Consider the following 12,146-nt stretch of genomic DNA (forward strand, 5'->3'; position numbering starts at 1 on the left):
TTTTTACCTTTAAAGACTTCCTCCCCTACTTAGAAAGTTACTACAGGTTCTGTGCCTGCCCTTGGATACTGTGGTCACTACTCATGGTCAGAATAAAAATTTGGCTAATTCCAAAAATAAATAAATAAATAAATAAATAAATAAATAAATATCCCTCTTTCACTGGACGTGGTGGCGCATGCCTTTAATCCCAGTCCTCAAGAGGCAGAGGCAGACGGATCTCTGTGAGTTCAAAGCCAGCCTGGTCTACATAGTGAGTTCCAGGTCAGCTGGGACTACAGGGAGACCCTGTCTCAAAAAGACCAAAATAAATAAATAAATAAATCCCTCTTTCAGGTAGAGTTTCATGGTTTTAACTTTGAATGACCTCATACTCAGAAAGTTAATTTTCCAAATGTCACAACAATGACATGTACATTCTTTAACTGTGATGTTAGAGTGAGCTATAACAAAATACTAATGTGATTTTATTTAAAAAATTTTTCTAGCCCTTGGGAGGCAAAGGCAAGTGCTCTGTGAGATTAAGGCCAACCTGGTCTGCATAGTGACTTCCAAATGGGCTGGGATTAAGGACACCCTGTCAAAAAATACTTTTTTTTCCTAAAAAATTTTTTATTTTTCTGTTGTCTCCAAATGATTTAATTTTTGGGGGGGGGGTCTTTTTGAGACAGGGTCTCCCTGTAGCCCCAGCTGTCCTGGAACTCACTATGTACACCAGGCTGGCCTTGAACTCACAGAGATCCACCTGCCTCTGCCTCCCAAGTGCTGGGATTAAAGGCGTGTGCCACCACACCCAGCCATAATTTTTAAAATTTTTATTTATTTTTACTTTATGTCAAGTTTTGCCTACATGTATTTAAGTGCACCACATACATGCATTGCTTGTGGAGACCAGAAGAGGGTGCTAGATCCCCTGGAACTGGAGTTGCAGATGGTTGTTGGTGTTCATGTTGGTTCTGGGAACGGAACCCAAGTCCTCTGCAAGAGCAGCCAGTGCTCTTAACTGCTGAGCCATTTCTCCAGCCCCTTCATTGCTTTATATGAGTTCATACAATAGCTAGGCATAACACCATATGAACCAATTTGGTAGAGGAGTTAAACTGAATGAATCCTACTTTGGACAGGAAATCCAGTTCTCTTTCAAGACTCTCTGATGGTTTCTGAAGACTTCTAGAATTGATCAACCCTTTGTGCTACCAGCAAGGCCAAGAAACCTGGAGGCTAACAACTGCCCATATAACTCCAATGCCAGGGTGCCAGTGCCCTCTTCTGGCCTCCTTGGACATTGCATGACACAGGTGTACTTACATGCATGCAAAATACTCAAACACATAAAATAAAAATAGTAAGAGCCAGGCGTGGTGGAACACACCTTTAATCCCAGTACCCAGGAGGCAGAGGCAAATAGATCTCTGTAAGTTCAAGGCCAACCTGATCTATATAGCGAGTTCCAGACCAGCTGAAGCTACAGGGAGACCCTGTCTCAAAAAGACAAAAATAAATTAATAATAATTAATTAATTAATAATAAATAAATAAATAAATAAAACAATAAAGCATGACATCCCTAAGCATATCACTTTCTGGTGCAGAAACCCTGGAGTTCTGTGGATCCAGACAGACCTTTATTTCTGCCTCAGTCCTACTACTTCCTAGCTACCTGGGAGACCTTGGACAAGATGCTTAACCATCCTAGATCTGCTGTTCTCATGTGCTGATGGATAGCAGAGCAAGATCATGTCTATGACCTGCTTGTGTAGTGTATGGTGCCCAGCCATCATAGACACTTGGTAAAGGCAGCTGTTCTCATTAATGTTAGCTTTCGTCCCTGAGAGGAACATTATTTTGAGGGTTTTTTAATTTTTATTTTATGCGTATGAGTGGATTGCCTGAATGTATGTAAGTGTACCCATGTCATGCAACACCTGTGGAGGTCAGAAGAGGGCTTCAAATTCCCCTGGAACTGGAATTGTGGATAGTTGTTAGCTACCATGTGGGTGTTGGGAATCGAACCCAGGTCTTCTATAAGTGGGGCCAGTACTCTTAACCACTGAGCCATTTCTCCAGTCCCTCCCCTTTTTTCATTATTTTTTATTTATTTTGAAGCAAGGTCTCATCTGGCTGGTCTGGAACATTCTATATAGACCAAGCTGGCCTTGAACTCAGAGACCCACCTTTCTTGCCTCCCAAGTACTGGGATTAAATCAAATATGTACCACCACTCCAGGTTTGTATTTTGGAAGTTTTAAAGCACTGTGAATGTGAGTTATTTAGCTTACTGTAGTGATAGATACCAGCTTCACTTTTTTGTTTGGTTTTGTTTTATGGTTGGGGGAGTGGAGTTGTTCTTTTGTATTCTTTTGTGTGTGTGTGTGTGTGTGTGTGTGTGTGTGTGTGTGTGAAATAGGGCCTCACCCTATCCCATGCTGGCCTTGAACTTGATGCCCAAGGATGACTTTGATCTCTTGATTCTCCTGCCTCAGCCTTCCAAGTACTTGTAATGATAACCACTGTACCACCATACCTGACACTAACCTACACTTTGGATCATTACCATTTGTGATCTACTTTCTGCTTTTGTTCTCCATTAGATTTGTCATTGTTACTGTTTTGAGATAGGGTCTCCAGTGTAGTAGCTCCAGCTAGCCTGGATCTCAGCTATGTAGACCAGGCTGGCCTCATAGAGACCCATATACCTCTGCCTCCCAAGTACTAGGATTAAAGGTGGGTTTTTTTTGGTTTTTTGAGATAGGGTCTCACTATTTATCTCTGGCTTACATGGAACTCAGTGGTAGAATGCTTGCCTAGCAAGTGTGAGGCCCTAACCCAGAAAAGAAAAAATGTGGTGGTGGGAAGAAAGGACCAGCTTTCTTAGCTGTATTCTACAGAGCTATTGTTGTTCCCATTATCCTCTGCAACATTCCATATAAGAATTTCTATGGGGTATGAACTTTGGTGCAAAACTGTGAATGTCAAAATACAAAGAATAGGTGACCATGGGTATCAGCAATTGATACATCCACACTGCAACCCATACACCTAAGCTCAGGGAACATCATGGAAGAGGCAGTGGAAAGAGCCAGAGGACCAGGATGCCTGCTGATAGTGTCTTCTAGATGTGACAGGGAAGCTGCACCCAGGAAGTCTCAACAATATTGTTACCTAAATAAGACATGAATAATGACAACATCAGTTGACATGCCAACATGGATGGGGGAAATTTCACAAGGTCCCACCTCTGGATAAAGAACTACTGACAATCAGTGACTGCTGAGAGAGAGAGAATCTGTTTTCTCCAGGGATGAGCTCCCTGATAAGTTATCCAGTCAAAAGTGGTCATGCCAAAGCCGGGCGTGGTGGCGTACGCCTTTAGTCTCAGCACTCAGGAGGCAGAGGCAGGCGGATCTCTGTGAGTTCAAGGCCAGCCTGATCTACAGTGAGTTCCAGGACAGCTGGGGCTACAGAGAGACCCTGTCTCAAAAAGACCAAAAAAAAGAGAAAAAAGTGGTCATCCTTAAACACATGTACAGATGAGCAATACTAAATAGACTCAGTAGGGTGTGTGTGTGTGTGTCTGTGTAACAATAATAATTAAGAGGTCACAAAATTGAGAGGGAGTTAGGGATATGGGAAGGGTTGGAGTAGGGAGAGAGGGGGTGGAAATTATGTGAATACAGTACTCATGTATGAAATTCTTAACAAAATAAAAAATTTAATGATTAAAATATAAAAATTTTAAAAAGCCGTGACTGTCCTGAATCCTTAAAACTTGCATATAACGGGGCTGGAGAGATGGCCCAGCAGTTAAGAGCACTGACTGCTCTTACAGAGGACCCAGGTTTGATTCCCAGCACCTACATGGTGGGTATGAACCATCCTTAACTCTAGTTCCAGGGGACGCCCTGGAACTAGACGCCCTCTTCTGACATCCGCAGCATTGCACAACATGGGTGCACCCACATACATGAAGGCAATACACTCATACACATAAAATTAAAAAATGTTTTTAAAAAATTTTTTAAATAACTTGCATATAAATGAGATTAACATTTTTGTGAGAAATAATCAATGACAACTCTGAAATAAATGGTTTTGAAATACTTTTTTTTTTCTCCTTAGGTTTCTCTTTCCTAAATGTCTTGACCAGTGTTCACAAGGTAAGCAATATGCTTTACTTCCTGTTTACATGCCCGTCACATTCTGTTCAGATACAATGGATTTTTTTTTTCCATGCTTCTACCATTCTGAATTGCTAACAGAATTGGTCCAGTGAGAACGTTGATAACTTCCTTTTATCCTACTTGATTGATATATTTCTCTAAGAGCTTGTCTTTTAAGGGCACTAAGCCCAACTGCACTAGCACCACTCCTGAGTTCAAGTCTACCTTGTAGCTGATTAACAGTGGATGAGTAGGTAGGGCTCCTGAAGAACTAGAATAAATTGTACATTCCCTGCAGTGGTATTGAAATGCTCATTGTTGTCGGGATATGCCTGGGGGGCTGAGCTTCCTGAGTCAGCCCAGCAAGCAAATATCTGATAGAAGAAAACAAGTTAATGTCCCCAGCATACTTGTGCCCTGCTGATCCCATTGCCAATCCACAGGGAACAGTAAACAGTATACCAGAGTTCACATCTTGAAAAATAGCTGAGCTGAATACTGTCCTGGATAGGAGACTGGAAAAGAGGAATGTGTGTGTTGGACTGCTGTGTCAGATAGTAGCATTTTCAAGCCCCCCAACCCCCTGCACCTTTTGTTTTTTTAAGACAAGGTCTTGGGGCTGGAGAGATGGCTCAGCTGTTAAGAGTATTGACTGCTCTTGCAGAGGACCCAGGTTCAATTCCCAGCACCCACACGGTGGCTATGAACCATCTTTAACTCCAGTTCCAGGGGAATCCAAAGCCCTCTTCTGACCTCCACAGCATTGCACAACACGGGTACACTCATGCATATGCAGCCAATACACTCATAAACATAAAATAACAATAATAAATAAAATATTAAAGAAAAACATACTGAGTCCAATTATTGCTTCAAAATCACTATGTAGCCCACACTAGCCTTGAACTCCAGATCCTCCTGCTTCCATCTCCCAACTGGTAAGATTACAGATTACTATGCCCTCCTTCTAGGCCCCTTTTACTTTTCAGGTGCAGAGTGCTGCAAGGCCCAGCAGCAGAATGAAATGGAGGTTTGGGGGGGGGGGGTCTATCCGTGATGTATATTCCAGATTGTGTGGCAGTTGGGTTAGTAGGATCTGGTAACAGACTAGCTAGCTGGAGCACACAAGCTAGAAAAGGATATCCAGGCTGACTCCAAGATTTCTACTTCCAAGGATTAGGAAAGTTGGTGATAGCTGTTCTTGAAAAGAAAACCCAAGAAAATATTGAAACAGGAGATAATCTAGAAGGGCTTCTGGTCCTTAGTTACATGTTTGGAAGCCGTGATCAAAGGCAAAGGCACCGATTGTAGTCGTCATCTACTATTCGGATGTAGAGTTGAAATGGTCAGATGGCCAAAAATATAAAGGGAATTGGGAAGTCTTAGAAACTGAAATACTGAAAAATAGGAAAGAACAGCACTTCAGACTCTAAGGAAGGAAAAAAAGTCAGCTAAATGTTGCAGACACCTTGAAGGACGGATTTTTTTTTTTTTTTTTTTTTTTTTTGAGACAGGGTCTCCCTGCAGCCCCAGCTGGCCTGGAACTCACTATGTAGACCAGGCTGGCCTTGAACTCAGAGATCCACCTGTCTCTGCCTCCTGAGTACTGGAACTAAAGGCATGCGCCACCACACCAGATTTCAGCAGCATTTTTCTCCATGAAGGACAAGCATAGATGTCCAGGCTCCCTGACAGACAGCCTTGAAGAAGGGTTCTTTCTAATCTATGAATCTGTCGCAGCCATGGTTCTATACAAAAAGAAGGCCCCTTTTAGTATGAATCTTTTTTTTTTTTTAATCTTTTTGAGACAGGGTCTCCCTGTAGCCCCAGCTGACCTGGAACTCACTATGTAGCTGGCCTTGAACTCACAGAGATCCGCCTGCCTCTGCCTCCCGAGTGCTGGGATTAAAGGCGTGCACCACCACACCCGGCTGGTATGAATCCTTGTAGGCTGAGACAGGCTGAGTTCTCTTGGGCACTTGGTAGATATATTTCATTATCAGTGCCTTCCACTTCATTTGTCAAAGGTGATGTGTGTCAAAGTTTGCACTTTGGGATGTGCACTGATGACCTTGACGCCATAAACACTATTTTTGAATGCCAAGGAGCTCATGGAGTTTCAATGCTTGGTAAATATCTTCCATTTGTATCTGGGCCCACAAGACTCGACTGGCCTAGGCAGGAGATAAAACAAATATTTTCTTTCTCATTAGGTTTGATGGTTGTCTCAGAAATAGGATCTGCCACCAGCAGACAAATACTTGATGTCCTGAGGGAGCATATTGCCTCCTTTTGCTCCTGTTCATGATCCAGACTCCCTGATCTACTGCTTTTGACAACAGAGGATTATTTTACAGTGATAAAAAGGACTATACTCTAGCCCCAGGATGATGTGTTTTACAGAAATCCAGGGGGTAGGAAACAATCTTTGTGCCTAAACAGCAAGCAAGGTTCATTATAGCCTACTTGAAAACAAAGTGCAGATGTTTTAACTCCCAGGGCCTGCTTTTAGAAGTACATATAAATAAAAGAAATTAGCTTAATTTTTTCCTGGGCTGCTGAAACCCTTTAGCTCAGTCTGGGGTGGTCAGACTATGAAGATGATTCTCTACTCTTGGGAACAGAGCAGACCAGGCTGCCTGCTTATAGCCCAGATCAGTAAGACCTTAGTCAAATCTGGATGTTCACTCCTTGATACAAAGCAGAAAGAAGCTCCTAGCCCCAGTAAGGTAAAATCCTCACTGTGGCTGTCTGTTTGCCTTTTGTGCCAGATAACTGCTGTATCTGCCTCACAGATGGCATTTCCTCTTGGCAGGTGGCAGTTTACATAGCTGAACTAAGGAATGCTAGAGATAATCCCCTTGCTTGTTTCCCTATGAAGCAAAGCCCTTTTTCTGTACCCAGTTCCTGACTTAGAATCTCACCCCCACATTAGTCCATATGTATGTACATGTATAGCAGGCAGAACATTAGACAGGGTATGTTATTAGCACCCACATCCCAGGCCAAAAAAAAAGGGGGGGGGGGGTCAGGCCAGGCCTCTGCCTGTGACACTGGTATACATTGCTTAGATGAGCAATTTGTACTAGTTTGACTTGCCTCACTCTTTTGCCAAAGGAAATACCAGAATCTCTAAGCCTCAATCTCTACTAGCTTTCCTGGCTCCTCACTGCAAGACCCACCATATTTTTCTGATCTTCTGCCCATAGGAATTTCATAGGCACCTTGCAGGGTCTGGCTTTCATGTCCACCAGTCCCAGAATGTACTGAGACTTCCAGGATTCTGTGTTTGCCCATGGTGCCACAGTTTGGATATGGACTTCTGGCCTTGCCACACTCAGTTTCCAGAGGCTCCAGTGACTTCCTGTGGCTACACCAAACTATAGGGATCTGTTGTCAGGCTCTCTAGGCTGGCCCTTGATGATTTTCTACAGTCACCATAGTGACTTTCCTAAAGTTGGTGTGAGATCACAAGCACCACCAATGTCCCTACATTAGAACACTTCCTATCTTCATATGAAGGCATCTGGACAGAAAGGACATGTGAGTCACCTTTTTAAAACAAAAGAAACTGGCTAGAGAAATGACTCAGAAGTGAAGAGCATTTGCTGTTCTTCCAGAAGACCCAAGTTCAGTTCCTACAACCCATGTCAGGTGGTTTACAACTGCCTGTAACTCCAGCTCCAGATCTGATACCCTTTTCTGGCCTCTATGGATACCTGCACACACACACACACACACACACACACACACACAGATTACAAAATTAAAATGAAATGGGGCTAGAGAGATGGCACAGTAGTTAAGAGCATTTGCTACGCTACTCTTGCAGAGGACCTGGATTTGGTTCCCAGAACCCACTACCACCTGTGACTCCAATGCCTTCTTCTGACTTTTAAGGACTCCTACGGCCTGATGGTGCACACAGGAACACACACATACATGTATAGGTACATGCCTATAACCCTAGCACTTGAGAGGTAGAAGCAGGAGCACCAGAATTTCAAGGTCATCCTCAGCTATATAGCAAGTTCAAGGCCAACTTTAGCTTGCACTAACAAATGCTAAGAAAGTAGGACTCATGTCTCAGAACCTGAATGGTAAGAAATAGGTTCTGTACTCAACCCTAGAGCAGGTGAACCCTAATTCCTGACAGTCTTTGGCTCCAAACACATTACAGAAAGCTTTCTGTGAGCCTCGTTCTCATTGTCTTGTGTTACTGCTAGCATGAGCATTCCCAGTCCCTCTTCCCCAGGCTTGAATGGGATACATCCATGTGGACTTACAGGATTAGATTCACTCTTCAGTGTTTGGGGCCCTTTTTTCATGTTTCACTCACTGCCTCAGACCACAGTGAGTGGCCAGGGTGCTTACTAATTGTCACTCATCTAAACCAAGGAGCTTAGTAGTTATGTGACTGGTGGGAATCTTGTGATATAACTTCCTGCTTATTCTTGTGGCTACCATCTGTCTGAGAAATAGATGATTCTTGGCCCCTCAGTTATATGTAGACTCCTCATTTCCAGGTTGATGGTGATACTAATGATGGTTGATGTTAGTTTATGCTTAGTAAGTACTCCCTGTAGTACTATGATAAGTACTTTACTGATAACCTAGAGGTAAATATTATTATTCCCTCATATAGAGATGGAATTGGACTCAGAAAGAAAGTTGAGCATTTTATCTAATGATACCTTTAGTATAATTAGTGGAAACCCAAATACAAACTGGTTTTGCCTGAGCAGTAGAGTACTTTCCTAGAATACTAGAGCTTAGATTGAATCACTAACTCTGCTTAAAAAAAAAGAAAAATTAAAATGATGCCTTAGTCTTTATATTATGCTGTGTTTCCACATATGGGAAGAAGATCAGTAAGAATATAAAACTAGGCTGGGCGTGGTGGCGCACGCCTTTAATCCCAGCGCTCGGGAGGCAGAGGCAGTCTGATCTCTGTGAGTTCAAGGCCAGCCTGGTCCACATAGGAGTTCCAGGCCAGCTGGGGTTACAGGGAGACCCTGTCTCAAAAAAAACAAAATCAAAACAAAGAATATAAAACTAGGCCAGGCATGGTGGTACACACCTTTAATCCCAGCATTCCAGAGACAGAGATGGGCAGATCTCTTTGAGTTTGAAGCCAGCTGGCACTACATAATGAGATTGTCTCAAAAAATAAAAGTGCAAGCTTAAGTAAACAAAGGAAGAACAATGGTGCAGAACAAGGTAGTATGCACTGTTATATACATGTGCCAAATAGATCTCTGGAAGAAAATATAAAAGCTGATAGCTGGTTACCTCTGGGGAAGAGGCTAGAAAGGAGAATTTATTCTCTTTGTAAATCCTTCTGTATACTACATTATGGGCTTTATCTTCAGAACCTAAATATGGGTGAAGTTTTTATTATTTATTTATTTATTTAGGTCTTTTTAAGACTCACCTTTAAACTGATCTTTTTTTCCTTTCTTTTTCATTCTTCCCAGCACTGGAAATCAAACTCAAGATCTTATGTATACTAGGTAAGGTGTACCACTGAGCTATTCCTTCAGTCTAATAATTTGTGAAACTAACATCTCTTGGACTAGGAATGTTGGCTCAGTGATACAACACTTACCTAGCATTTATTATGCCCTGTGTTAGACCCCCCAGTAACACCAAATAAAACCTACTCTCTCTTAGGAAAATGGCTGGTTGTAAGCGTGGAGTGTTTTTTTCATCATGAAGTTCCTGGGGTAATTCTACCTGGGGCAGGAGAAACCATTGTTTCAGTAGTCTGATAGCCAAAGGGAGGGGCATAAGTATCTCTTTAGACTTTCCCTTTAGAATAACTGCCAGGACAGTTACATTAACACCTCATAAATCCAGGTTTATTCCTGTAATTCCAGCACTTTGGGAGGTAGTTTAGAAGGATCAGAAATTCAAGATCATCCTTAGCTACTCAAAAGTTTGAGGCTAGCCTTGGCTATATGAGACCCTCCCTTGAAAAACAAAAGAAACAGTGGTTTTGGCTGGACAAGATGGCACATTCCTGTAATCGCAGCATTTAGGAGATGGAAGCAGAGTCCAAGGCCAGTGTAGGCTATATATCAAGTACTAGACCAACTGGGGCTGTATAGTGAGAATCACTCAAAAACTAAAGAAAAAATATAATGGTTTAAATAAATAATAAAAATGGGATGTAGACATAACTTTGGCAGGGAGGGAGGCAGGGGGGATACAGGGATCAAGAGATCAAGTCCAGAGTGAGCTGCTGCATAGAGAGACCTTCTCTCAAAAATGAAACCAAAAGTCAAGCATGGTAACACCTTCTTGTATCCCAGCACTTAGAAGGTACAGGTAGAAGACTTGTTGCAAATTCAAGGCCAGCCTGGTCTGCATAGCAGACTAGTCAAGCCTACAGAGTGAAACCCTATCTTTAAAAAAAAAAAAAAAAATGAAATATTCTAGCTCAGCAGTTAAGAGCACTGGCTTCTCTTTCAGAGGACCTGGATTTTGTTCCCAATCTCCTAATCTACTTCCACATAAAAGAGAAAGCATGGCATATTTATCTTTTTGTGTGTGTGTGTGTGTGTGTGTGTGTCTTTTGAAGCAGGGTCTCCCCTACAACCTCAGCTGGCCTGGAACTCACTATGTAGACCAGACTGGCCTTGAACTCACAGAGATCCATCTCTCAAGTGCTTGGATTAAAGATGTGTGACATCATGCCCAGTTTTTAGAATGAATATTTTTACAAATTTATTCTTTTTAATCAGTTTTTTAAGAGTTTTGGCCAGGCATGGTGGAACACACCTTTAATCCCAGCACTCTGGAGGCAGAGGCAGGCAGATCTCTGTGAGTTCAAGGCCAGCCTGGTCTCCATAGGGAATCCAGGCCAGCTAGGGCTACAGGGAGAACCTGTCTCAAAAAGACCAAAAAAAAAAGAGTTCTTACACTACAGAGATACATACTAAGATATTTCAGCATGAAATATTTGGATATCTGAAGTTGGTTTCAAAATCAGTGGGGAGGGGACAAGCAAGATATGGGCAAGGAAGGGTAAAGTGTAGATAAAATATGATTAGCCACATGTTGGTAATTCTTGAAACCAAATGATGGAACTATTTTTCTAGTTTCGTACATTTTTGAACTTTTTACAATACAATATAAATAAAAATTACTGAATAGCAAAAATGCAATTTAACGGACTAGGAATGAGTTCCATGCTTGCCTTGCATTCATGAAATCCTGATTATGATCCCTAACACCTCATAAGCCAGGCATAGTGCACACCTAGAATCCCAGCACTCAGGACCTAGAGGCAGGAGGATTAGAACCTCATGATCATTCTCAGCTACATAGAGACGTTCCAGGAGTTCATGAGACCCTGCCCTCCAAAATGCAAATAATCTTAGAAATAGTCTATAACTATGAAAAGCATGTAAACTATAATTATAACTATGTGAAAATAAGAACTAATTTGAAAAAGCATAATTATGTCAAAATAGGTGATAACTTTGCTGTTTTCTAAATTCTCCATAGTTTTGTGAATTTTATATTTCGCAAAAGTTTTAGCATTATGGGCAGGTCCCACGCACCGCGTTGCTGGGGTGCACGTGTGTCGCACACTGAGTTGCTGAGGCTCTCCGCGACTACTGGATGCTGGCGACTCTACTAGTTGCTGCGCTTCCAGGCGGGTTCCGTTCCAAGCCACCGGGCACTCCCTCAAGGTACGTGATCCGACGGCCGCCGGATCACGTGGGGAGGTGCGGGAATGGCGAAAGCAGAATCTTCACGAGTCGTTGTTTACGAAGGGACAGCCCCCTCCGGAGAGACTGAATCATAGGCAGTAAGACACAGAATTCAGCTCAGTCAGGTACAGCTCCTTTATTCAGTGGCTCAGCTCAGCTCCAGGTCTTAGTGATTCAGCTCCGATTAATTAGGGGAAACCAGGATATTTATAGTATGGGGGCAGTAGCAAAAGCCTTAGTTGATAGGTGCTTTGTAGGATGCCCCA

At 42.5% G+C, this 12,146-nt stretch overlaps 1 protein-coding gene across 3 annotated transcripts in view; it reads left to right on the plus strand.

Annotated features, from left to right (window-relative positions):
* The window catches only part of CUNH20orf194 (chromosome unknown C20orf194 homolog), a 257,297-nt gene that overhangs the window by 203,579 nt on the left and 41,572 nt on the right, over window positions 1–12,146 (plus strand). For 2 of the 3 annotated variants that reach the window (XM_029556875.1, XM_029556874.1), the window contains exons 29-30: window positions 4,119–4,156; window positions 9,637–9,672. In XM_029556875.1, the coding sequence (XP_029412735.1) occupies window positions 4,119–4,156; window positions 9,637–9,672 (74 nt within the window). The remainder of the gene's footprint in view (window positions 1–4,118; window positions 4,157–9,636; window positions 9,673–12,146) is intronic. The other variant, XM_008854459.3, reaches the window with a different exon arrangement.

This window comes from Nannospalax galili, unplaced genomic scaffold, assembly GCF_000622305.1.
Source record: "Nannospalax galili isolate Female #2095 unplaced genomic scaffold, S.galili_v1.0 scaffold707, whole genome shotgun sequence".
Taxonomy (NCBI): Eukaryota; Metazoa; Chordata; class Mammalia; order Rodentia; family Spalacidae; genus Nannospalax; species Nannospalax galili.